Source organism: Clupea harengus, chromosome 25, assembly GCF_900700415.2.
Source record: "Clupea harengus chromosome 25, Ch_v2.0.2, whole genome shotgun sequence".
NCBI classification, from domain to species: domain Eukaryota; kingdom Metazoa; phylum Chordata; class Actinopteri; order Clupeiformes; family Clupeidae; genus Clupea; species Clupea harengus.
The window spans coordinates 2,597,335-2,622,334 of NC_045176.1; the positions used below are offsets into that span (position 1 = coordinate 2,597,335).

General features: G+C 45.3%; 2 protein-coding genes across 8 annotated transcripts in view; one reads left to right on the forward strand and one right to left on the reverse strand.

The window, feature by feature from the left end:
• The first annotated feature begins 5,972 nt into the window (after window positions 1–5,972).
• On the forward strand, window positions 5,973–15,692 carry LOC105909248 (cold-inducible RNA-binding protein). 5 transcript variants are annotated; one of them, XR_006151641.1, is made up of 8 exons: window positions 5,973–6,088; window positions 6,684–6,797; window positions 6,912–7,018; window positions 7,360–7,501; window positions 8,024–8,207; window positions 8,640–8,704; window positions 13,361–13,458; window positions 15,134–15,692. XR_006151641.1 is itself a non-coding variant. In XM_012837862.3 (7 exons), exons 2-7 carry the CDS (start codon window positions 6,698–6,700, stop codon window positions 9,832–9,834), a joined length of 612 nt encoding a protein of 203 aa, XP_012693316.1. In that variant the 5' UTR covers window positions 5,973–6,088; window positions 6,684–6,697; the 3' UTR covers window positions 9,835–11,034. The 5 variants fall into 5 exon arrangements, 3 of the variants coding, with proteins under 3 accessions (XP_012693316.1, XP_031418787.1, XP_031418788.1); XR_006151642.1 differs by having other exon boundaries at window positions 13,364–13,458; XM_012837862.3 differs by lacking the exons at window positions 13,361–13,458; window positions 15,134–15,692 and adding an exon at window positions 9,821–11,034.
• Window positions 15,514–25,000, reverse strand: part of LOC105909233 (yjeF N-terminal domain-containing 3-like) — a 14,538-nt gene continuing 5,051 nt past the window's right edge. Inside the window, exons 1-8 of one of the 3 annotated variants that reach the window (XM_031562924.2) lie at window positions 20,486–21,250; window positions 20,312–20,408; window positions 19,506–19,975; window positions 18,533–18,641; window positions 17,789–17,899; window positions 17,371–17,484; window positions 16,543–16,693; window positions 15,514–15,969 (exon numbers count right to left, since the gene is read on the reverse strand). In XM_031562924.2, coding sequence (XP_031418784.1) covers window positions 15,758–15,969; window positions 16,543–16,693; window positions 17,371–17,484; window positions 17,789–17,899; window positions 18,533–18,622 — 678 coding nt within the window. In that variant the 5' untranslated portion in view covers window positions 18,623–18,641; window positions 19,506–19,975; window positions 20,312–20,408; window positions 20,486–21,250 and the 3' untranslated portion in view covers window positions 15,514–15,757. Of the gene's footprint in view, window positions 15,970–16,542; window positions 16,694–17,370; window positions 17,485–17,788; window positions 17,900–18,532; window positions 18,642–19,447; window positions 19,976–20,311; window positions 20,409–20,485; window positions 21,251–25,000 lie in introns of those variants that run through there. The other 2 variants (XM_031562923.2, XM_012837846.3) reach the window with 2 other exon arrangements.

Below are 25,000 nucleotides of genomic sequence, written 5' to 3' on the forward strand. Positions count from 1 at the left end.
AGCGAGGATAACACAGGTATGCAGAGGTATGTGTCAGTGAGGGTAACAGGTATGCAGAGGTGTGTGTCAGTGAGGATAACAGGTATGCAGAGGTGTGTGTCAGCGAAGATAACACAGGTATGCAGAGGTGTGTGTCAGCGAAGATAACACAGGTCTGTGTACCAGCTGCTCCCAGGACCACAGCAGTCCCTGCACTGTCTGCAGCTTTGGACCCTGTCTACACCTTTGGACCCTGGCTACACCTTTGGACCCTGTCTGCAGCTTTGGACCCTGTCTGCAGCTTTGGACCCTGTCTTTGGACCCTGTCTGCAGCTTTGGACCCTGTCTTTGGACCCTGTCTGCAGCTTTGGACCCTGTCTGCAGCTTTGGACCCTGGCTGGCATCTCCATGTTTTGCCATTTTTGTCATGGACATAAAACATTTTTCATTCAAGGCATTCAAGGAAAGGTTTTATTTAAATGTTTTAATATGGAATGGAATATTTGTGAGCTGTGTGTGTGTGTGTGTGAGAGAGAGAGATGGAGAGATAGAGAGAGAGAGAAAGGGAGGGTTCATGATTAAATATAAGACAGAAAAAGATTCTGTGTGTGTACATATATGTGTGTGTGTCACAACCCACAGCCCTCCACCTGTGTGTGCTGTACTGTACCTTTCTCAGTGGCACATCCCACACACATCCAAGCTCTCCAAGGTGCATCATCTGTGTGTGTGTGTCTGTGTGTGTGTGTGTGTGTGTGTGTGTGTGTGTGTGTGTGTGTGTGTGTGTGTGTGTGTGTGTGTGACTGTCAGAACACATCCCACACACTCTCAAAAGTATCTGTGTCTCTTCGTGTGTGTGTGTGTGTGTGAGGTGTCTCCATGGAGACAATAAAAAAATGCTTCAGTGCAGAGGCCATGCATGTATATATGAGTGTGTGTGTCTGACTGAATTAGGCAGGGCAAATTGCTCATGTGTGAGTGTGTGTGCGGGCATATATATCTGCCAATGTGCTGCTGGCCAAACATATTTGTGTGTGTGTGTTAATACATGTGTGTGAGAGTCCTTGACACTGTGGAGTTGGATAGGACTGCCTGTGTGTGTCCATGTAAGTGTGGGCTGACACCGGTTTCTGTGTGTGTGCGTGTGTGTGTGTGTGTCTGTGTGTGTGTGTGTGTGTGTGTGTGTGTGTGTGTGTGTGTGTGTGTGTGTGAGCTCAGAGACGGACTCGTGGGCTGCAGTGGCGGACTGGCGGGGGTGGAGAGCAGCCGGCTCACTTTGTCTGGAACAAACTGTCCTCCTTTGCTCTCTCTCCCCATTTCTCTCTCCATCTCTTTCTCTTCCATGCCATGTCTCCTCCTCTCCTCCTCCCCATCTCTCTCTCTCTCCTCTCTCTCTCCTCCCTCTCCCTCTCTCTCTCTCTCTCTCTCTCTCTCCAATGCCATGTCTCCTCCTCCCCATCTCTCTCTCTCTCTCTCTCTCTCTCTCTCTCAATATGCCTTTCTCCCTCTATGGAGCTACCCTGGTGAACTAAGAGAGTTTGGAGAAGTACAACTTTAGAATGCTCTAGAACTCCATCATATTCTATTCAATTCTTCTCTGTTCTATCTCTGTACACGTCTAGAACTCCATCATATTCTATTCAATTCTACTCTGTTCTATCTCTGTACACGTCTAGGCCTCACTCTTGTGAGAGTGTGTGGGTGTGAGACAGACTAAACCTGTGCAGAGGAACATAGACGGAGCAAATACAGTGTGAGTGTGAGACAGATTACACAGAGGGACACAGAGCAAATACAGTGTGAGTGTGAGACAGACTACACCTGTGCAAAGGGACACAGAGCATGTCAGTCAATCCATCCCAAAGGCAAAGAGAGGACAGCGCCGCCACACGGCCAAAGATATGAGTTTGAGTTTGAGTCGGCTGTGGGTGTGCAAGAACCAAAGCAAAAAGTGATCTGTTGACAGTTTTATCCACTTATTGTAAGAACTCATAAAGACAATATTCAGAGTATTTGCCTACCATCAGTTTTATACATGTTATTGATAGCAGGCTACTGTTTTTGTTTACTGTTGCTTAGCAACGTGTGATAGTTTCAAGAAATAAGGTGGCGGAGGCGAGCTGCATCATTATTTCTTAACATCTGCAGCACTGAACACTGAACAGCAACTACATCACATCACATGTTCTAAACATCTGCAGCACTGAGCACTGAACAGCAACTACATCACATCACATGTTCTAAACATCTGCAGCACGGAACACTGAACACCAACTACATCACATCACATGTTCTAAACGTCAGGGTAACCATACAACCCTAACATGGCAACATTTGCAGCTAATACATTTTTTAATGGTCATGATGGGCACATGGGGTGTTTCAAGGTACTCTGGGGGCCCAAAGCTAAAGGACCCCCTAACCCTGACCTCTGACCCCCACCGTCTACACATCTACAAAGGGTATCTGTTCAAGCCAACCTTTTAAATACAATATGTGTATAATTATATATTAATTGCAATACAAAAAGGTTTTTGTGTACAGAAACTGTGTCTGTTTACATCAATAACTGTAAAGAAACTGTTGAAAATTATTGTTTCTACAGTCATAAGTTTACCTGTCTCTTCTTCCGGTCCGGTCTGGAAGACCTAATGACTGTAGAAGCATTTTCTACAGTTTCTTTACGGTTATTGAGGTTAACAGACACAGGTCTATCTCGGTAGGGATCCTTCCCATGTTGTCAGACACTTATAAAAACATTATGAGCCTATAATCAGTGGTGAAAACAAGAGGTTTAGTTTCTCAGTTGCTGGTTATGGCATTCTAACTCAATACTGGACAGATTTGATCATTTTTGTCCTTAGTAAAACTTTGGACACCAAAAGATGGGAAAATAGGGCCCAAGTTAGAAAAAATACTTTAGTGCTCCTTTAAGTTAACTGCTTGGCTTTTGTGAGATCACGTGTGGTCCCCGATCGGTTTCACTTTGTGAAATGGGTATTAAATTAGCTAAGTGACTCGCTTTGTAGGCCATTATTTTTCGCTGTTAGCAAAGGGATTGCAACTGTTAGCATTGCAGAGCTATAATGGGTCTGAAGTCCATACGGATACGACATACACCTGCATTTTGTTGAACAGAATCGAACGCGGGGTCTTTCCAGCAGTTTTTAAATTATCACTGGCATTAGTTTGATGATTTCCCAGAACTCAATTCATTCTCTCATTTCTTTTTAAAAACGGAAAAGACAAAAATGCGAATCCGCTGTATAATGATAGTTTCTCCTACAATCTATTAATTTAATTCAATTCAATTTTATTTTCATTTTCATATTTCCATTGTATTACAACGCTCCTTGCGAACTAATGGTATATGGCGACTTCGTAGGAGGTTTCTGGACATCCTAGGATTTTGTTGCCGTTGCTATGGACTACGTAATCAGCTGTCCTCAGGGCACCCTGTCAGCTTGGCCTCTCGCGACGCCCGTGTCCGAGTGTGTCATCTTATTTAGATGGCGCAGGCACATCCGGGCACATCCGCGGCTACGCTAATGACACAGAGAAATACATAGACATACATACCTATATGTCTATGGAGAAATACATCCGTCATTGCAATGGTTACGCTGACTGATGCCATGATGTTTTTCAAAATGTTCTTTAGGCAGCAAGCACCAACTGCCTTAACAGTGCTGATGTGCTGAAACCAATACATGAACCAGTGCTCTCTTGCATCTATGTCCACAGAGAAAACAACCCATGAGAGCTTTCCCCTGTGTTCCCGAAAGGCCTTTTCTCCTACACATGCACAAACTGTGCCCACCCTCTCTGAACAAGTGAATCATAGTCACTCTGTCAACAAGCTCAGAACGTCTGAATGACCCCGGTATGTGTTATCTGTTAAAGGTGCAGTTAGAGACCTAAAATACATAAAGTGATGTTGCCAATTTTTCAGCAATGCCAAGAGCCCACGATCATACTTGAGTCAGCGATTCTAGCAAAATGTTATTGATATTTGAGCTCAACAGCCAATCAAATGTCACCTCTCCCTTTCATGCCCCTGAAGCAACGCGTTGTGTGTTAAATCTGTGTACGGCTCGGTCCGAGATGCTATGTTCGTTTACCATTCACAGAGCCAGGACTGTGTGCACACACAGGAGTATTTTGAGAGCAAACAGACAATTCCCTGAAATTGACCAAAATGTATTGGATCACTGGATAAGGCTGCCCCCTGCTGGTCACATTGCTGAAACTGCAGGCACCATAGAGCAGGCCTCTCCTTTTGTTTTGTCTTGTGTGCCCTATCACCCTTCAGAACTAATATTATTATCCCAGCCAGACAAGGGGAACTGAAATGTAGCTTTCCAGCAGTCACCAACAATTGGAAATATGAGGGATCCAGGGAATGAGGTAGAATACAAACTCTCAGTGCTTCTTTCCCTCAGATAAAAGAGGATAGTTGAGGAAAAACACCTTCTCATCTCCCAAAGCCATGGCTAAATGGCAGATCAAAACATTTTGCCTCTAGTCCTAGAATTTCTAAACCAGACAAATAAGAGAGACTTGAAACAATATGTCTTGTCAATAAAAGTCACTTCCGATATTTCATTAGATGATTTCAGGCAGGAATGTAATGTCACAAAGTTGTAATATTTAATGTAAATACTTGTTTGGGTGATACTAATAATCTGAGAGACAAAAGACGATATTTGCCCATGTAAGTGAAATTTCTTGTTAATCTTAATTATTTTAGTGTCCTTCAAAGCTTCTGAAAACTGGCCTGAAAGGGGGACCTGAAATGTAGCTTTCCAGCAGTCACCAACAATTGGAAATATGAGGGATCCAGGGAATGAGAAGGTAGAATACAAACTCTCTTTGCCTCTTTCATTTCTGGTCAGTTCTACAGGACTTTATCCACATAGCCTCTGATAAAAGAGATCCACATTTTCCATAGTTGAGGAAAAACCATAAGCATCCCCCACACAATGGCTAAATGGCAGACCAAAACATTTCTAGCCTTCTAGTCCTAGAATTTCTAAACTGTAAATCCAGCACCAGGCAAATAAAAGAACACCATTTGTCTTGTCAATAAAAGTAATTACTATAATATCATAAAGTTTATTAGGATATTTCACAAGATGAATTGTAATATTGTTGTAGGCTAAATACTGGGTCATACTAATGTTTGGGTGATACTAATAATCTGACAGACAAAAGACTAAGTGACATTTCTTGTTCTCCCAGTTCTTGGCGAATAAAAGGTTCTGATTCTAATTCTATGTCCCTTTTTCTCCGCCTTTGAGAAGAGATTCCACTCAATCCCATTGTCTCGCCACTGAGGGCCATTGGTGAAATTGCCACATCTGTTGTCATGCATGCTGGTGGGGGCTGCCAGCTTATTTGCAGCAGAACTGAGATAGAAGATATCCATTCTTTGTGGGGGTTTCTCTACCTGGGGTGCGCTTATTCACGACACCCAGCAAGTGCCGCCGAGCTCTGTGGTTCAGACAAGCACAGTAGGTACAACACCAATTATCACACATGGCAAACGTTGTTTAAACTTATACGGACCATAGGCTGGATATATAATTTTAGTGTAAATCACTACAAATAATAATAATACGTAAAAATGTACCTAAATATGCCTAAGCACCGGTTTAATGCCGGGTTTAGGGCTATGTCTTCGACAGCACTGATTTGCCAACTGTATCCCTCATAAACCAAGATTGCCGGAGTTCAAAGAACAAAAACGCAGATGACACACAATGGGATCATTAACCCACGGAGTTTTTACAGTTTTCATCGCCATTTTGAATAAGGACTGATTTGTGTGGTCTTTGCTTTAGACTTTACTTAATATTTTAACCTGATTAAAATACGTATTTTTAAGTGAACTTTACTCTATGCAAATGCGAAGGCTCGTTAGGCTTTCAACCCTCCCCCACGATGGTCACTATTCTGCACTTCGCAAGAGGATTTGCATTTTCGCAGGTCCCTCCCCCCTTCTTAAAAACCGCCTTGGCTGCCTGAACACGCGACGTCAGTCACTTCTCGACGAGCCCCGGATTCAGGCGGACATCACGCAAAACATCCCTGTTCAACAACAGACGAGGTAAGCTTACTTCCCAGATTTTTTAATCCATCCGCATTATCGTGAATACACTTGCTTGTATGTTTTAACGAATTTGATTGCAAAACATATATTGTGATGAAAGAGTACAGCATCGTTTCCGTCGTGTGAAAAATCTGGCTAACCACCCAGCTAGTTTGCTAGCTATTGTGGCTTAGCACAATTCAAGCGCGTTACCTAAAATGGCGCAGCAACTGCAGATGATGCGATGCTCTAAATAAATCGACGCGGTCTTTAAACGAGGCGATTCACAACTTGTATTGTATATTGAATTATATATGCAGTGTGATTAAAAAAAAAAATCCTTGTAAACATCTATTCTGTGCATCCGTCTAATTTTTCAAGTTTTGAATCTTGAACGTTACATTTCGAAGAGCCATTGTAAGTAGGTCAAACAATGCGGCGACCGCATTGTCGGCCTACTTTTTGCTAGCGCTTGATAGCAATAGCCTCTGTTAGTCGACGCCGTTAGCAATTTGGAAAATGCCCTCCACACAAATGGCAGTGTGGTGCACATCCATTGTCTTACTGAATTTCATAAAAAAAATTAAATGTCTTATGTTTTTTTTTAATGAAGTTTAAACCAGCGACATGTCTGACGAGGGAAAGCTGTTTGTCGGTGGACTCAGCTTCGACACAACGGAGCAGTCCCTTGAAGAAGCTTTCTCTAAGTATGGGGTTATCTCAAACGGTAAGTTTGTTTTGTATATTTGTTATTATGGCTGTATGTGATGGGCTATTTTGGATATGGAGACCTCAGTGAACCAAGGCGATGCGCTAACGCCCCTCCCCCTTCTTCCTGCAGTTCATGTTGCCCGAAACCGAGAAACCCAGAAATCGCGTGGTTTTGGTTTCGTCACATTCGAGAACCCGGATGATGCAAAAGACGCATTGGAGGGAATGAATGGAAAGGTACTGCCAGTTAAACAAAGAACATAAATATATTAATTTAAATAATATTTAATACAAATTTAGAGTTTTAAACAAGGATTTGCATTTTGTTATTCTAAGTTAACCATGACAAAAGGATATTAAAGTGCTTTTTAAGTGTCTTTTAAATATATTTTAAAGTTGTATTGGTAGAGAATTGGTCTAAATGTATTGTTCTATTTCAACAACTATGAATACAGTTTATACACTATAATGAATACATGCACTGTAAGCAGGAAAGGACAGATTCAGAATATTATACAGCACGTGCTCTGTAAACGGCCAAAAATGCACAACTAAACGTTCTCTGTTCTCTCCTCCAGTCTGTGGACGGCAGAACGATCCGCGTTGACGAGGCCGGGAAGCCCGGCGGCGGACGATCAGGTGGCGGCGGAGGCGGATACCGCGGTGGCGGAGGCGGCGGTGGGTTCTTCCGTGGCGGCCGAGGAAGAGGTGGGCCGCGAGGTAAGGGCTGGCTGATGATGAATCCCACATGGTAGCTGACTCTGGACCACCGGGCCCCTGGACCCGACCCGGATCTGCCATACATCCACCAGAATCAGCTGCCATCTGGGGAAGGTGGTTTGTCCCGTTTGTCAGATGTCACGCCCCGCCTTGGTCTCCTTCCAGTCTCTAACACCACACCTGCATGCTTTGTAGTTTTGCTGTGTACAGTTGTCCTAATATAGACTCCTTCACCTTCATTGTCAGACTACCCCTGAAACCTTTTCCACCCTATAGAACGCTAGAGGTAATGCATTGTGTGTGTCTGTTGCTTGTCAAGAACGGTTTCTTTTTTGACCTGTAGCAGAGTTGGAAGGCCCAGTGTCCTCTCGGTCTCCTGTAGTGTGGAAATCTCTTCACTCTGTGTGCGGTCACGTGACAATGAGGGTCTAGAGGTTCAAAGTAGCTGCATTGCCTGAACACCTTACTCGTCAGTTGTCGGGAGCGTGGCCTTTCTTTGCTGACTTCTCATCTCAACACTAGGTGGCGGAGGATACGGAGGCGGCGGCGACCGTGGATATGGCGGTGGCGGCGACCGTGGTTACAGCAGAGGTGGTGGTGACCGTAGCTACAGCAGAGGTGGCGGTGGAGGCTACTCTAGCCGCAGCGGGGGTGGAGGCTACTCCTCAGGTGGTGGCGGCGGCGGAGGAGGCTACAGCCGGGACAGGTGAGACTACCTTATGTACACACACACACCCGTGGTCGACATGTGGGCCTTTATCACTGCCTTACACAGCCACACTCAGATGGGACGCGTACTTGTTGTCTTGCCTCGCCTCACACCCAATCAAAACCAGTGAGCCTGTGTGATTGCGCACATGGCACACAGCAGTCTAGAGGTAATCTCATCATTCTCCCTCATGGAGCTGTTCAGTGCTGAACGGAGTCCACACCCCAGCCCTATATCTTATGAAATGTAGAGCAGTTACAACACACAGGCCACAACTGCACAGAATATGAAACCCTTTGATATGAAATGTAGATCAATTCTCTTGTTGTTAATTCAGACAAGACTTTATTTTGATAGGCTGTCAAATGTTTGTTGGTGTTTGCAGAATTCTTTTCCTGAACATGGATGTTTTTTTTTGTTCGTTTTCAGAGACCAGTCTGGCGGCTATGGTGACCGGTCTGGGGGTTCGTACCGAGACAGCTATGATCGCTACGGTATGTATAACTAGGCCGTCCTGCCAGAGGCCTGGCGCTAGCATGTCACCCTGTAGCCACGGACCCCCGCAACGCTGGCCCAAAGGCCTTATGGGTAGTGATCCACAGAGACCTATGGGACCCAGTAGATACGTTTTAGTTGTCTGTTTTGTTACTGCCCTTTGGTGCCCTCTGTTGGGGGCCATACCAGTGGGAATTAAGGCTGTTTCTGCATAGTTGTCTTCAACTCTTTAACCATCTCCCCAATCTGTTTGAGCTGCGCCCTCCCCAAAACCCACACACACACCCAAAAAAAAAAAGAGAAAGAAAAACCAACCAGTACCATAACGCTATTGATGCTACAAGAACTCCACCTCTTTTCTTGTTCCGCCCGCCCCAACCTCAGCGTAAATGGGATTGTGCATGCATCTTCCAGCCGCCAGACAGCATAGGGTCTGCTTCTGCTCTGATCACTGACTCCCTGAGGGCACGGTTGTGTGCTGCCCCCTGTACACACACATGTGGGACCATGCTTTCTTGCATTCTCCTTTCCTGACTCCAGAGCAGGCCGGCCGGCTGGCTATCTGGGTGCAGCATAGCTCTCAGCTCTTATCCTTGTTACTGACCCTAGGGCCACTAGCCCAGATTCATTTGGCTCACATTCCTTCTTTTAAAATTATTAACTTTTTTCATTATTAAGAATTCAGAATGCAGGTGGAGATATGACTCCTGCAGAAATGGTTGTGTATGACCAGGCCACTAGCGTCCAATCATTGCCCAGTCTAACCCGCCACAGATGGCAGCACACTCTGTAAAGGAGGTAATCCGTAAAGGATCTAATCTAAGGGATTAGCCTATGGCTGGCTCCGGTCCAGTGCAGAGTCTGCTTCCATCTAGAATGAATGTCCACTGGAAACATCCTCCGTGTCCTTCCTGCCAAAAGTCCCCCCCCCCCCTAAGCTAAAGCTCACGTTTGTTTTTAGTTCTTTTCTTTCTCCCTCCTAAAATGGCCGCACCCATGGTTGCTGTCAGAGCGTAGAGACAGAAAAGAGTTTTGTTTGTTTGACCTTTGACCTTTCACCCTTGACCCTTCACAGTGTCCTCATCTCTGTTTGTTTGCTTGACTCTCGTCCTCAGCTGTTGTCGACTAAATATCAGCCTGCTCCCTCTTTACCCCGAGATCAACACCTCACAAAGATGCCCTCCGCAAGAAACCAATTGGTCAAGTTCTCTCTTTCTTGTTTTCTTGGCGATTTGCTAATCGCTTTTCTATGTTGAATTTACTTGCGTGCATCTTTGTTTTGTGGGGGAAACACAAAAAAAATTAAGGGGGGATGTTAAGTTTCTGGCCGTAAGTCAGAAGTCAAAAGCAAATCTGCCTCGTTGTCGGCATCACCAGTTCATTTGCGACCAAATCTTGGTCTTTATCCAGTGGAATCAGGCAGCCTCGTTTAAGAACCAAAAAAAAACGAATCAACATTTTTATTTTATTTGCTAATTCAGAAAGGTTTTGCTCCGTCTAGCTCTCTTGGTCTCTGAGATATCTATGAACATTATGTCCCATGTCCTTAAGATGACTTAACTTTTTTATATGTATTGTAAAGGCTACTTTCTACGTCCATCTTAAGACTAAAGTAAAGACATAGTCACTTTGCCTCTTTTTTGAGGGATTCTCGAATAGGAATATCTGCATTTTTATAGTCCCCCCCCCCCCACAGAGTGATTTTAATGAACGGTGAAAGCTTGTCTCCGACAAGCATCCTAAAGACCAAATTAAATTGTCACTGTTTAATTTTGGCATATGCCACATTTGGTTATCCGGGTCCATGCCATACTCATGACACGCTTGCCAAAACAAACCTAAACGAGCATTGGTGTGACGTGGGGGTTGGGGGAGGGGTTGCCCATGACCACTTTCCAAAAGCATGGCTTCCTTTCAGACTGGTGAAGCGCCCTACTTCGGCCCAGGTCCGGCCCAGCCCGCCACGGCTCATAAATCCACTCCAGTCAGTCGCGAGGTGTCAGAGAGACCCCTGCTCCGAGCCTACAGTTTTCTCTTTTCATTTACTGTAACTATGGACTGAAAACTCTTACAGGAAAAGAAAGAACAAAAAAAAAAAGAAAAAAAATGAAAGAATTAACCGAAAATAACTTGATTGATCACTGTCGGGGAAATGGATAACCTGTTCATCTCCAGATGTTGTCAGCATAGGGGAGTTTTTGTGCTCTGTGTTCTCTGTCACCTCCCATTTGATATTCCTCTCAGTTTTCTTTTATTTGGTTGTTTTTTGTTTTTGTGTGTTTTCATTTTTGGCTTCATGGAGCCCATTAAACGATGGATTTGTTGAAAATGCTGTGCTGAAAATCTTTTGTGCCTCATGGGGGAAAGGAAAAAAAGCGTCTCTACGGGTATCAAGCTACGTATCGTGAGCTACGGGGTGATCAGGGTCGTCTCTACGGGTATCAAGCGGATATGTAAAGGTGGGGTTCCGGCCAGAAGAGCTATGGGGTGATCAGGGTCGTCTCTACGGGTATCAAGCGGATATGTAAAGGTGGGGTTTCCGACCAGAAGAGCTACGGGGTGATCAGGGTCGTCTCTACGGGTATCAAGCGGATATGTAAAGGTGGGGTTTCCGACCAGAAGAGCTATGCGGTGATCAGGGTCGGCTCCGCAGGTGACCCGATAGAGTTTGTAGTGTTAGGGCCTTTACATAGACATCAGATGAGGCGTAGTCTTACCTCAAAGGACAACATTGATGGTCGAGTACAGGGTGAGTTGGTTTAGTCTGCGCAAGAAAACCAAAAGGGTGAAGGTTGGTCTCTATTCAAAGGGGGATATTGCTGTGATTTAGAACAGAATGGGCTTGATTGACAGATCTAGTCCTGACCAGGTGAAGCTGCGTTGTTGAAGCAAATGGTGTATTAAAAAGGCGACAACTAAAATATGATGTTGAACTTTGACGTGTGGGTGTTTAAATGCATGGCCTTTTCTTTTAAGGGAAGGGGGTGGTGGTGTTGTTGGTGGTGGTAGCAGTTGGGTATTGGTTGAATCTAGCAACTGCCCGAGTGAAAGGACATGATTTTTTTTTTCCCCAGGTGCAACTGTAGGTTGTTTGTGTGGAAGCTGCATGTGGGCCTGATGGCTGATTGGTATGTGGTAGGGCTGAAGTGGTCTCACTGATGGCTGATTGGTATGTGGGAGGGCTCAAGTGATCTCATGCCAGTTGCCCTTCTGAGGGGTGGGGATGGGGAGAAGCAGCTGTCTGGTAAACTCTGCATTGCACCGATGGTCCTTGGTCCACAAACTAAAGCTTCAAACTGTTCATTTGCAATTTTGTGATGGTTCTTTAAATCTTTCATTGTTGTCAAACTTTAAAAAGAAAGAAAAAAACACTTGTAAGCAAGACTATTTTCATTTTGAGACTCCTAAGCTGTTTTCTGTTCTGTTTTTGGCAAGGCCGGTTCTTTTACACCCAAGGCATTGCGCTTAGACTGTGTACACACGGTTCTGTTTGGTGTGAAATGGAAGTCGGTCCATTCTTCCGTTGGGTGTCACAGATGGGTCCAAAGTGAAGGAGGGTTCTGGTTCAGACTTGAAGAGGGGGCGGGAGTGTTCGGATGACTAAGGAGAGGAGCGTAGTGCAGACAAAGATACTCGGCGCAGATTCACATTCCCGGTGTATAATATGTGTAGCCTGACACCGCAGGAGGAGTATAGGAGGGGGGCCCGGTTGAGTCCGCTGGGATTTGTCCATGACTAAACTGAGAAGGAAAGATGGGGTTATGGTGGCGGGACACACACACACACTCTCTCTTGTACACACACAGACACACACACACAGAGACAGCCTGCTGCTGTTGGGAGAGCTGTTGTGTGAAGCCTGGACTGGGTGCGACTGACACCTTTCCCGTGAGCAAGACCTGCTGTCGCTGCTGCTGCTGCTGCTCCTCTTTGAGAAAAAAGAACGCTGCCTTAAGGTTCATGGTGCGAGGTAAAACAACAACAACAACAAAAAAAAAACTACTTTCCTGTTGCCTTTCTGTCCTGTCCTCAGGCCAAGGGCCCCTTCTAGACTGGGTTTGATTTTGGCTTTGGCCTCCGATGCATCACTTTGATTGACCCTATGCTAAAACACAAAAGTCAGCAGACTTGTTACAATTTTCCTCCCTCTCAGAAACCCCCCCCTTAAGCTCTTGCCACACTTCCCTATCTTTTATCTGTGTAATTGTTCTTGTCTCAGGAACCCATGAAAGGGTTAATTGCATGATCCTGTAACCTCCCTTTGCTACAGCTGATGGATTTAATGTTGCGGTGCAGCTTGTACACAGACCAAGTACCCAGTGCAGAGATCATTATGATTAGGCTCTCTCTCACTCCCATGTGTGCTGATGGCAGATTCGCCCCATTTTGACCCCGCCAGTACCATCACTACTCTGCGCCCAGCCCCATTGGCTGATTGAGCACACCCCTTTACCAATGACTTGTTTGTTCATTCTTGACCAAAGTCCAGACCCAGCCAAAATAGAACAAAAAGAAGCAACCTGAAATCTTTCATTTCATAAAATGTACATGTGACCAGTTTGCTGTAAGCATGCCCCTTTTTTTAAGATGCCTCTGATTTCATTCCATGCACATGCGTGTAGCTGCACAGAAGTGAGTTAAGTCTTTATTCCCAGCAGGCTGACAGCACCATCCCCCCGGTCCCCTGCGGAGGTGACGTGGAAGCCTGACGCTAAGTTGACTGGATACCCAACAGCCTAACCTGGGCCAACAGGTGAGTCTCCTCCACCATGGTCAGATTATGCCCATTTAACAGTACAGACAGGAGGCAATGGGGAGGTCTGCCTCGATGTGTATGTTTATTTCAAAACCAGAAGGTCAATTTTACATTTAGTCATTTAGCAGACGCTTTAATCCAATGCGATGTTCTCTCGCTTGTACAATCAAGCTACGAGGAATAGAGACCTAGGCTATGTCTCAAAACGAGAACTCACGAAGTATACTGCAACAAAGTGCGCAGTGCACACTAAGCGCTTACATCTGTAGTGCGTTCTGTCGCTGATAAGTGTTGTCTCAAATGGAATACTGACGGACGCAAATATACCAGCCTTTTACCCATAAATCTGTGCGCCAGCTCCCTCCGGCCAACTGAATTTTAAACAAAGATGGCGGACCAAACTCCGCTGACTGCCGTGTTTTGTATGTAAATGTAAAAAAAAAATTGGGGGCGTCTTCACGCTTAGATTTTTCAAACGTTACCGAGAAATGGACACGGTACTATCCAATAACATAGTTATTGTAACGGCAATAATGGTTGAGGTGATTTGCGAGGCGTCAGTCAGCCAACTTTCCAAACTGAAAAGCTGCCGAAAGGGCTACTCCTCTTCCGCTACGTAGCCAAGATGTCGCCCGTTTAGGGCCAGTAGTGTCTATCGTTTCACACTCCATTTTTTTTGACCGTTTGCGGTGCGCCATCCGGGTACTTTCAGTGCCCTGAATTCTGCTGGTTCTGTCAGTGTGAACCCCCTACGCCCTGAAAGTCAGTGTTTGAAGTGCGCAAGTACCCGGTTTGACACACAGCCCTAACCACTAACACAGCCCGTAACACTAAATACTACATTACATTTGAAATAAAAAAAGTGCAAGAATGTTACTACTGTAAGTGCGAGTTAAGTTGTAGTTGGAGGAAAGATAAGGACGGGTACAGATTTGAAGCATCTTTGGCCTTTATACTCATCTTTTAGCCCAAAATTTAAACACACCACTTCCTCATGGTGGCCGGTCAGTGCAGCCAGCCTCTGGGATGCGGTGGAAAGCCCACTGAGGGTTTGAGCCTGATTAATGTCCGTATCAGCACACACACACACACACACACACACACACACACACACACAGTCCTCTCCGTCGTTGCACCTCCCAAATTTTGTAATTATCCGTCGAAATGATGGAGACCGCACAGAGACCGCAGGGCTGTGATTGGTCCAATCCATCCCTGTTTTCCCCTTTTGCGTAGTAGCATGCTAACATTAGATAGCTGGCTCACACACCTCGCAAATACCCTCAGATGTATTTTTCAGTTACAATAACAGTTTTTTTTTACATTGCAATATGTCTCTCTGTAACGTTTAAAAAAATCGAAGCAAAAAAAGGTCGAACTACTTTTATGTACAAATACAACCATCTACGGAATTTGTTGCGGTAGTGTGTGTAAGATGGCAGTTTTAACCCCTGACACTCTAACTCGCTTGGTGCTTTACTCAGTCTCTCACAGTGTGGGCTGCATAGACTGATCTTGTTTCAGGACCTAGGACAGCGAGCTTCACATCCTTACAATTACATTGTCATTTAGCAGACGCTTCTATCCAAAGCGACGTACAAAGGAGAGAACAATCGTGTGCTGTCGTGTGTGTGTGTGAGTATAATCGGTCTGTCTGGTTTGTGCTCTACAGGTTGTGTGGACAGAACAGCAGATGGTTTGGCTGCCCTGCTGTTGGAGGACGGGGGAAGGGCGTGCAGACCAAGCGTGGTGGGAGCTGCTGGGAGATCACGTTTCAGAGCTGCCGTCGGAAACAGCGTTCAGAGGTCAGGGATTGTGGCTCAGAGGAGAGATGCCGTCATTGGAACTCTCACAACAGCACACGTCTCTATGGCGACTCGAGAATGCACAGCAAGCCCAACTGCAGGAGGTTGGGCGTTCTAGAACGGTCTCGTCGGGGCTGCAGGAGGAGCCACGAGGCAGCGAGAGACTCACTGTAATGTGCTACTTATGTAAGCCTTTACGCATTACACTGGAAATACAGTACAAGAAGACGGCTCGATCATCACGGTCTGTGGGATCAGCATGTTTTAATCTCAATGATGATGAGGAGAAAACAGGAATCTACAGATTACAGAATTGACATTTCTCAAGTGGCATTTGTTTGTTCACATTAAGAACTCTACCACAGACATTTAACCACATTTCACTGTTCATTAAAAATCTGACTCAAATAAAATCCACTAAAATGACTAAAATGCCTTGGTGACTTCTGTATGTCGGTATGTTTGCGAAACTTGACGTCGTAACGGCACACTTAAGTGTGAGCGTCTAAGAGCTGGACGATGCAGTCGGTGCCTGGGAATGCGGGTAAGCAGAGCTCGTATTTCTTCTGGAGGTCGTAAGGTAGAAAGCGTCCCGCAAGGAAATGGGTCCCCTGGAAACTGAGGCTGCATGTCTTTGGTGCCATGAGGGAGATGAGCACAGCTGGGTTGATCCGGTCCGTGTCTGAACTGCAGCCCTGCCAGCCTGGGGGAGACACACACACACACACACACATTCAACCTGACCGGTAAGGTGTCCAGTATGGCCTAGAACATACTTAACATGACCAGCACTGGTCAACATGCGTGCATACAGTGAAGATGTTTCTGACTGCCAGGATGCTGATGAAGGTGTGTGTGTGTGTGTGTGTTACCTGACGGTATGGATGCTGATGAATGTGTGGGTGTGTGTGTGTTGTCTGACGGTATGGATGCTGATGTGTGTGTGTGTGTATTACCTGAATGTATGGCTGCTGATGAAGGGGGGTGTGTGTGTGTGTGTTACCTGACGGTATGGATGCTGATGAAGGTGTGTGTGTTGTCTGACGGTATGGATGCTGATGTGTGTGTGTGTGTGTATTACCTGAATGTATAGATGCTGATGAAGGTGTGTGTGTGTGTTACCCGACGGTATGGATGCTGATAAAGGTGTGTGTGTGTGTTATCTGACGGTATGGATGCTGATGAAGGTCTGTGTGTTATCTGACGGTATGGATGCTGATGAAGGTCTGTGTGTTATCTGACGGTATGGATGCTGATGAAGGTGTGTGTGTGTTACCTGACGGTATGTCCAGGCTCACTATGGGGGTGCTGATGTTTCTGAGCGTTGCTAGGATACTGGTGAAGGGTTCCCCTAGACTGTCCAGCTCCACCTGCACCCCCATAACTGCATCCACCACCAGTTTATAGGCGTCGTTAATCAGCTGCACCTGAGGGGCACAGAGGGTAGTTTATAGCCAATCAACACGCCACTTCAGGAGTACGGAAGGGAGGGTGTTATTTGATTGGCTATTGAGCTAAAAACCATCAACAGCCTTTAGCCAGATGCGAAGACCTGCATCTTTAAATAAGCATTCGTCCTGATTGTTTCAAAGAAACATGAAATCGTGGAGATTGCTTTAGAATACAACGTGTACGCCAGGAGGCTCTTCTCAAAGCTAAAAACTGAAAAATAATTGTTTTAATGCGATTGGGAAGACGAGCGAGTGACCGGCTGTAGCGGTGTGAACCACTGGACAGGGGGGCGTGGCCGGAGCGGAGTTCAGCGCAGACATGACATTGTCTCAGTGGTTTTGTTCTTTCTTTAATTAATGTTTGTTCATCGTTGCGATCGTTGTTGTGTTTATTTGAAAGAAATACAGCCTTGTAGGCCAAACTACAGGGGAATTTGGGCGAATTTTTATGCACAAAATTATGTTTCCCTCGTTTCAAAGGGTAAATTCCGTTATCGCGGAAAATTATTGGCCCTTAAACTGTCCCATTATTGGTTTCACCAGCTCATTTCCTTCAGCTAACCTTCAAACCAGCACAGTGATCTGGCCAGTTGGACCAGACCTGACCCTCCTCTGACTGGGACCAGCACCAGGCCCGGGGCCGACCCACTCACCTCAGCGGGCAGGTAGGACAGGAAGGGGATGTCCATCTTCTCACACTGCACTGTGAAGGCCTGCTGCACGGCCTGCTGGGAACGCTTCGGGTAGAACACCGTCGGAAGGTAGTCCTGCAGCCGGGCATGACGGGACAGAAGGAAGACAGGGGTCAGATGTCAATCAAACTCCACACACTCATCCACACACACACACACACACACACACACGCTCACAAGCATCATGCACACTGAGAGTATATGGGTGGAGGCAGAGTCTGCACTCACAAACATATGCACACTCAATCACACACACACACACACACACACACATATGCACACACACAAATACACACAAACACATGCCACACACACAAAAATACACACATAAATGTCACAGACTCTCACACACACACTCACACTCACACTCTGTACTCACAAACAGGCGCAGGTATCTGGCACAGGACAATCCCACACAGCCATTCTGCTCCGGGCCGCAGACCACCAGCACCGTGGGCTGCCTCTTACCCAGAGAGCCCAGGGGGAAGGCCTAGGGGTGGGGCAACACCAGAGGGGTCAGGGGTCAGGGGTCAGGTAACACCAGAGGGGTCAGGGGTCAGGCAACACCAGAGGGGTCAGGGGTGGGGCAACACCAGAGGGGTCAGGGGTCAGGCAACACCAGAGGGGTCAGGGGTCAGGGGTGGGGCAACACCAGAGGGGTCAGGGGGTCAGCCAGTGCAATCATACTGTACCGCGATGAGATTGGCTTCTGTTATGAACTCTGTATGCACTATATTAACCTCCCTGCGATGCTAACACACACACACATTCACACATTCACACACACACACACACACACACACACACACACACACAAAGTGGCCTAAACTCTATTAGGTTATATGGATGTTCATATTTCTTCATATTTATAAATGTGAAAGAAATGAATCTTGCTGGTGTGTGACTGTCATTATGCAAAGAGCATAGTTCTATTTTTAAATGTAACCAGCGCTGCAGCTAGTACTAATGCTCTGTGTGAGACCCAGCTCTGAGATGAGAGATGGGAGGGAAACTTCTAGAAGTGCGTGGGGGTGTAATCAAACCCAGAGAAACTTCTAGAAGTGCGTGGGGGTGTAATCAAACCCAGAGAAACTTCTAGAAGTGCGTGGGGGTGTAATCAAACCTTCGCAACAGCAATAGCGCAGGCGTGTCCCCAGATCTCCGTCAGCTGCTGCAGCCCGAAGCGGTAGTCTGTTAGCAGCTCTGTTTCCATGGCAACCGCTTCCTCTTTACTGTTTTGGGAGGGGTTGAGTGAAGATGGGTAAATGGTTATTGGACAGATGGACACTTTAAACTTAGGCTTGCGTTAGGAAATTACATACAATGATCTAAGCAGTGGACTTGATATTATGTTGGTGTCGTGTCCAGACACACACACACACACACACCAAAGTGTCTCCGCTCTCACTCTGGTCGTGCTCGTGATGAGGCTAAAACCCTCGGGAACTAGCGTCTGGCGCTAGTCTCTTAATGTGTCGGGGAGTGAGGTTTACTCACTGCACAGCACTGTACTGCACCACTGGCTACCATCACACACACACACACGTTTATTTATATATGTATATAGTAACAGAGTTCAGTTGTTGATTACTTCCTGGTTTGTACAGGGCATGCTGGGAGTGGAATGTTGCTGTGCAATAATGTTGTTAACTGTATTGAAAGTGTTATGTATTTCCTGCTTGAGAAGAATACTGTTCTGTAGTGTGTTATGTGTGTGAAGGAAGGAATTTCACCTTCTCACACTGGCAATGAGTCTTTAACATCACTCTGGAGGAAGTTTGGCCCACTCTTTTTTGCAGAATTGTTTTAATTCAGCCACATTGGAGGTTTTTTCAAGCATGAACTGCCTGTTTAAGGTCATGCCACAGCATCTCAATCGGATTCAAGTCAGGACAGGACTAGACGACTCCAAAACCTTGTTTTTCTTTTCTTGTGTGCTTTTATACTTTGTCTTACTTTTCTTAATGTTTCTTATAAATAAAACACTTAACTAAAACTTCTGTGAGTCATTCCACAAATAAAGAAACAAACACACATGAACTGTACAAGAATTGTATTTACAAACTATAAAAAACTGGCAATTATTGAATGAATACCAAGACGTCTAAAGGTCTGGTCGGCGCAGGGGGAAGTTTTCGCTCATGTACTCTGTGAGGGCGTCTCTGATCGTCTGTCCATTTGTATCGTCTGCGTGACTGTTGGCACGGACACCTGGCTGTGGCAGGTCCGATGCAAGTGTATCCGCGTCCACTGACCAGTTGGGATTCACAGCTTCCTTCTCATTCTCACAGAAATTGTGCAACGCACAACAGGTAGCGATCACTTTAGGGGTGAATGAATAATGGAAGTCACTGCGCTTCATCAAAACTCTCCAGCGTGACTTCAGTCTCCCAAACGCAATCTCTCCCGTGGTCCTTGCAGAGCTTAGGTAGGCATTGAAGGACTCCTGCTCTGGGGTGATGTCTGGGGAATGGGTGTAGCCTTTCATGAGCCAGTCCATGAGAGGATACGCTGGATCTCCCAACAGGAAGTGGCTGATTGAGATGCCATTGATTTCTCTTGGTTCCTGGGAGGAGAAACAAAATGGTTACCAGTGTTGGACTTGTTTACTAAATGGCCCATCCCCATTGTTTACTAATTGGCCCAGCATATTCACACAAAGGGCGAAACTCTAGACTGAATCGCCAACATTCAGCTATTCACACATGTATGCCTATGTGGGGGTGCCCGTCCTCTATAAAACATCATACTACTTTAGGCTTGTAACATACTAAAAATCTCAATAGCTTGGTGGTAGCTTCACTAGTTCCTGCATGAATAACTTTCAGTAGCTTAACTCACGTATTGATCGTATTGATTTTATCCATACATTAATATGTCTTGAGAGTACAGTTGGACTTACTTTTGGTAACAAGTGTGCCTGGCTGAACAACGTCGATTGCCTCAGCACGTTAGCGTCAAGAGAACACCCAGGCATCTTACAGCTGATGCTCCAGAAGCTTAAAGAGAACATATCAGTTAGTAAGCATTCACGTTACACAGTGCAGATAACTACATGTTTTTGGCCCAAACTTACCGATACATGTCGTCCACTACGCCTTGGAGGACATACGACGGCCATCCTTCGCGATTCACAAAGTCTTTGTAGCCTTCACTTGGAGGTAAAACTGGAATGTGGGTTCCATCGATGCACCCGATGATTTGTGGGATGTTGAAGTTCTGTTCGAATCTGTTGGCTATGCTGATGGCTTCTTCTGTCGTGGGCACCTTGATGAAGTGTCCCAAGGCCGACGTAACCATTCCTGTACAGAACTGGTACACCATCTTCTTCACCGTCGATTTGTGGACGCCGAACTGGTTACCCACAACTCTGTATTGCGCACAACTGGCTAGCTTGTACAGAACAATGGCGACCCTCATTTCGAGCGGTATTGGTGCACGAACAGTCACCTTTTCGGGCTTCATGACTCCTTCCATAATCCCACACAACTTGTTGAAAGATTTGCGAGTCATGCGAAAGTTCGCTTTCCAGTCCTCGTCGTCAAATAAGGTCAAAACATCTCTCTCCCAGAAGATTCTGTTTCTGCTCTTCATCCAGACTGTTCGTTGAGACCTTTGCGGTACAGTGGCAAAGTGCAACAACATATTGTTGGTCTGTATTAAATTCTCCATGATCCTTCGGCGGCGGCGTCTTCTCTCCATTATCAATCTAACCAATTGCGCCGATTGCATTCGCAGTACTCCTATTGTCATCATGCACGAAATGTAGAGGGACGTAGCTTCACCTTGCTCTCCGTTTGCCATCTTTCTCTGTTGTTGTTGTTGTTGTTGGTGGTGGTAGTTGTGAAGAGGTCAAGCGGAAATGGCTGTATCACCACTAGTTGTAATGAAAACAGCGCCACCTATCGCACCGGGATATGACATGCTTTCGGCCAATGATTCGATTTATTCACTGCCATATACAGCCGCGGAGACCATTTAAGAGACTACTTCAAAATTATCAGTTTCTCTGGGTTTACTATTTATTGGTAAAGTCAATTGAACATTTTTGTTTTATTCTAGAAACTTCTGACAACATTTCTACCAAGTTTAAGTTTAATAAAAATATTATCATTTAGAGCATTTATTTGCAGAAAAATGACAATTGCAAAAAAGATGCAGTGTTTTCAGATCTCGAATAATCCATCTTCCTCTTGATCACATTCCAGAGGTTTTTAATGGGATTCAGGTCTGGGAATTGGGCTGACCATGACAGGGTCCTGATCTGGTGGTTCTTCATCCACACCTTCACTGACCTGCCTGTATGGCATGGAGCATTGTCCTGCTGGAAAAAACTACTCCTCAGTGTTGGGGAACTTTGTCAGATCAAAAGGAAGAACGTTTTTCTTCCAGGACAACTGCCACACAGCCAGGCCAGTGAAGGTGTGGATGAAGGACCACCACATCAGGACCCAGTCATGGCCAGCCCAATCTCCAGACCTGAACTCTATTCAAAACCTCTGGAATGTGATCAAGAGGAAGATGGATGGTCACAAGCCATCAAACAAAGCCGAGCTGCTTGAATCTTTGCGCCAGGAGTAGTATAAAGTCACCCAACAGCAATGTGAAAGACTGGTGGAGAGCATGCCAAGACACATGAAAGCTGTGATTTTAAATCAAGGTTATTCCACCAAATATTGATTTCTGATCTCTTCCTAAGTTAAAACATTAGTATTGTGTTGTTTAAAAATTAATATGAGCTTGTTTTCTTATGCATTATATCACATCTGGAAACACTGCATCTTTTTTGTTATTTTGGCCAATTGTCATTTTTCTGCAAACAAATGCTCTAAATGTCGATATTTTTATTTGAAATTTGGTTGAAATGTTGTCAGTAGTTTATAGAATAAAACAAAAATGTAAATTTTACTCAAACACTTACCAATAAGTAGTAAAACCAGAGAAACTGATAATTTTGAAGTGGTCTCTTAATGTTTTCCGCGGCTGTATATTAGGATAATAGCAGTTGCCCCCAAAAATAGCATTGTCCAAATAAAGCTAGATTCGAAATTGATACCATCATGTAAACTTACTGTTAAGTCTCCACAAAAGTCTCCATCTTATGTTATCCAAGAATTCAATTCAATTCAATTCAATTGCCAAACCAATACAATTGTCTCAAGACGCTTAACAGAGCCAATGGTGACAGGGGCAGGGACAGACTTCCTGTTAATCATGAAGAGACCTTAAGCAGAACCGCAGCACATAAGGGGGGCCCATCTGCTTGGGGCAGATGCATACTGTGAGAGGAAAGACAGAGGTGAAGCCAACAGGATGCAAACGGGATCATTTCCCCTCCTAATGGTGTGACTATCAGGGCAGTCTATATCACTCCTAATGGTGTGACTATCAGGGTAGGGCAGTCTATATCACTCCTAATGGTGTGACTATCAGGGCAGTCTATATCACTCCTAATGGTGTGACTATCAGGGCAGTCTATATCACTCCTAATGGTGTGACTATCAGGGCAGTCTATATCACTCCTAATGGTGTGACTATCAGGGCAGTCTATATCACTCCTAATGGTGTGACTATCAGGGCAGTCTATATCACTCCTAATGGTGTGACTATCAGGGCAGGGCAGTCTATATCACTCCTAATGGTGTGACTATCAGGGTAGGGCAGTCTATATCACTCCTAATGGTGTGACTATCAGGGCAGTCTATATCACTCCTAATGGTGTGACTATCAGGGCAGGGCAGTCTATATCACTCCTAATGGTGTGACTATCAGGGCAGTCTATATCACTCCTAATGGTGTGACTTTCAGGGCAGTCTATATCACTCCTAATGGTGTGACTATCAGGGCAGGGCAGTCTATATCACTCCTAATGGTGTGACTATCAGGGCAGTCTATATCACTCCTAATGGTGTGACTATCAGGGCAGTCTATATCACTCCTAATGGTGTGACTATCAGGGCAGTCTATATCACTCAGGCACCGAGCACACGTCAAGGCCTCATTCGCTACAGTTCTGGCCACGCCGATCAGATTTCTCTTCAGCTCCTGAAGGAGACCAAAACAACAGCTTGAGGCTATATCATAAAAACCTGGGCCAACATACCACAAAGCCTCTTACGAGACGTATGAGCATTACACTGGACTGTTACAACACATATGAGCATTACACTGGACTGTTACGACACATATGAGTACACTGGACTCTTACGACACATATGAGTACACTGGACTGTCACGACACATATGAGTACACTGGACTGTTACGACACATATGAGTACACTGGACTGTCACGACACATATGAGTACACTGGACTCTTACGACACATATGAGTACACTGGACTGTCACGACACATATGAGTACACTGGACTGTCACGACACATATGAGTACACTGGACTCTTACGACACATATGAGTATTACACCGGACTGTTACGACACATATGAGTACACTGGACTCTTACGACACATATGAGTATTACACCGGACTGTTACGACACATATGAGTATTACACCGGACTCTTACGACACATATGAGTATTACACCGGACTCTTACGACACATGAGTATTACACCGGACTGTCACGACACATATGAGTACACTGGACTCTTACGACTCATATGAGTACACTGGACTCTTACGACTCATATGAGTACACTGGACTCTTACGACTCATATGAGTACACTGGACTCTTACGACACATATGAGTACACTGGACTCTTACGACACATATGAGTACACTGGACTCTTACGACACATATGAGTACACTGGACTCTGACTCGTCTAGTGAGCGTCGTTTGGCACTTCCGTCTGTGCAAGCACGGCAATCCAGACTATTTTCATTTGTAGTTCCACGTTGGTGGAACGAACTGCCTAGTACTACCAGAGCAGGGGCGTCCCTCTCTACCTTCAAGAAGCTTTTGAAGACCCAACTCTTCAGAGAGCACCTCCCCTCCTAACTGGCACCTGACTAGCGCTTAACTTGCACTTCTCCTGCACTTCTTTTTCCTTTTTTCTAGGTCGTTGTTTTTCTAATTCTCATGTAAAGTAGTATTTATTGTTACACCATGCTTTTTATTGCTCTTAGCTTGACTGTTCTCTCCCTTGTACGTCGCTTTGGACAAAAGCATCTGCTAAATGACTAAATGTAAATGTAAATGTCTGACGACACATATGAGTATCACACTGGACTGTTATGACATGCAGGTAACCTCTCTCACTTCCCAGGTACATTTCTTTCGTGCCAAAAACAATATACTTCTATACGTCTGTTTGCTGCCGTGTCTAGATTACAAACCTTAAGATGGAAAGTCCAGGGAAATCATTTCTTATTTTTGTCAAATGAATGTTGCCAGTCTCCTGTGCAGTCATGTATTGTAACTAGCAGTGGCTCAATAAATATGAAGCACATTAGCATGTAGCATGTCTCTGACTCTGACTTCAATGACTGAAGTGCGTGAAGGTTCTAGTGACGGTAGACTCCCAGTCAGCAGCCGACTCTGGCTCGGTTCTGGCCCTGATCTGGCACAGTTCTGGCCCTGATGATAGCTTCTGTCTGGGCTGTGACTGCTGGGTGCCAAACCAAGAGT

Coding starts and splice junctions, on each gene's coding strand:
- LOC105909248 (XM_012837862.3), top strand. CDS start 6,698: ATGTCTGACGAGGGAAAGCTGTTTGTCGGTGGACTCAGCTTCGACACA. Junction 6,798..6,911: donor GTATGGGGTTATCTCAAACG/GTAAGTTTGTTT, acceptor TTCTTCCTGCAG/TTCATGTTGCCCGAAACCGA. Junction 7,019..7,359: donor TGGAGGGAATGAATGGAAAG/GTACTGCCAGTT, acceptor TCTCTCCTCCAG/TCTGTGGACGGCAGAACGAT.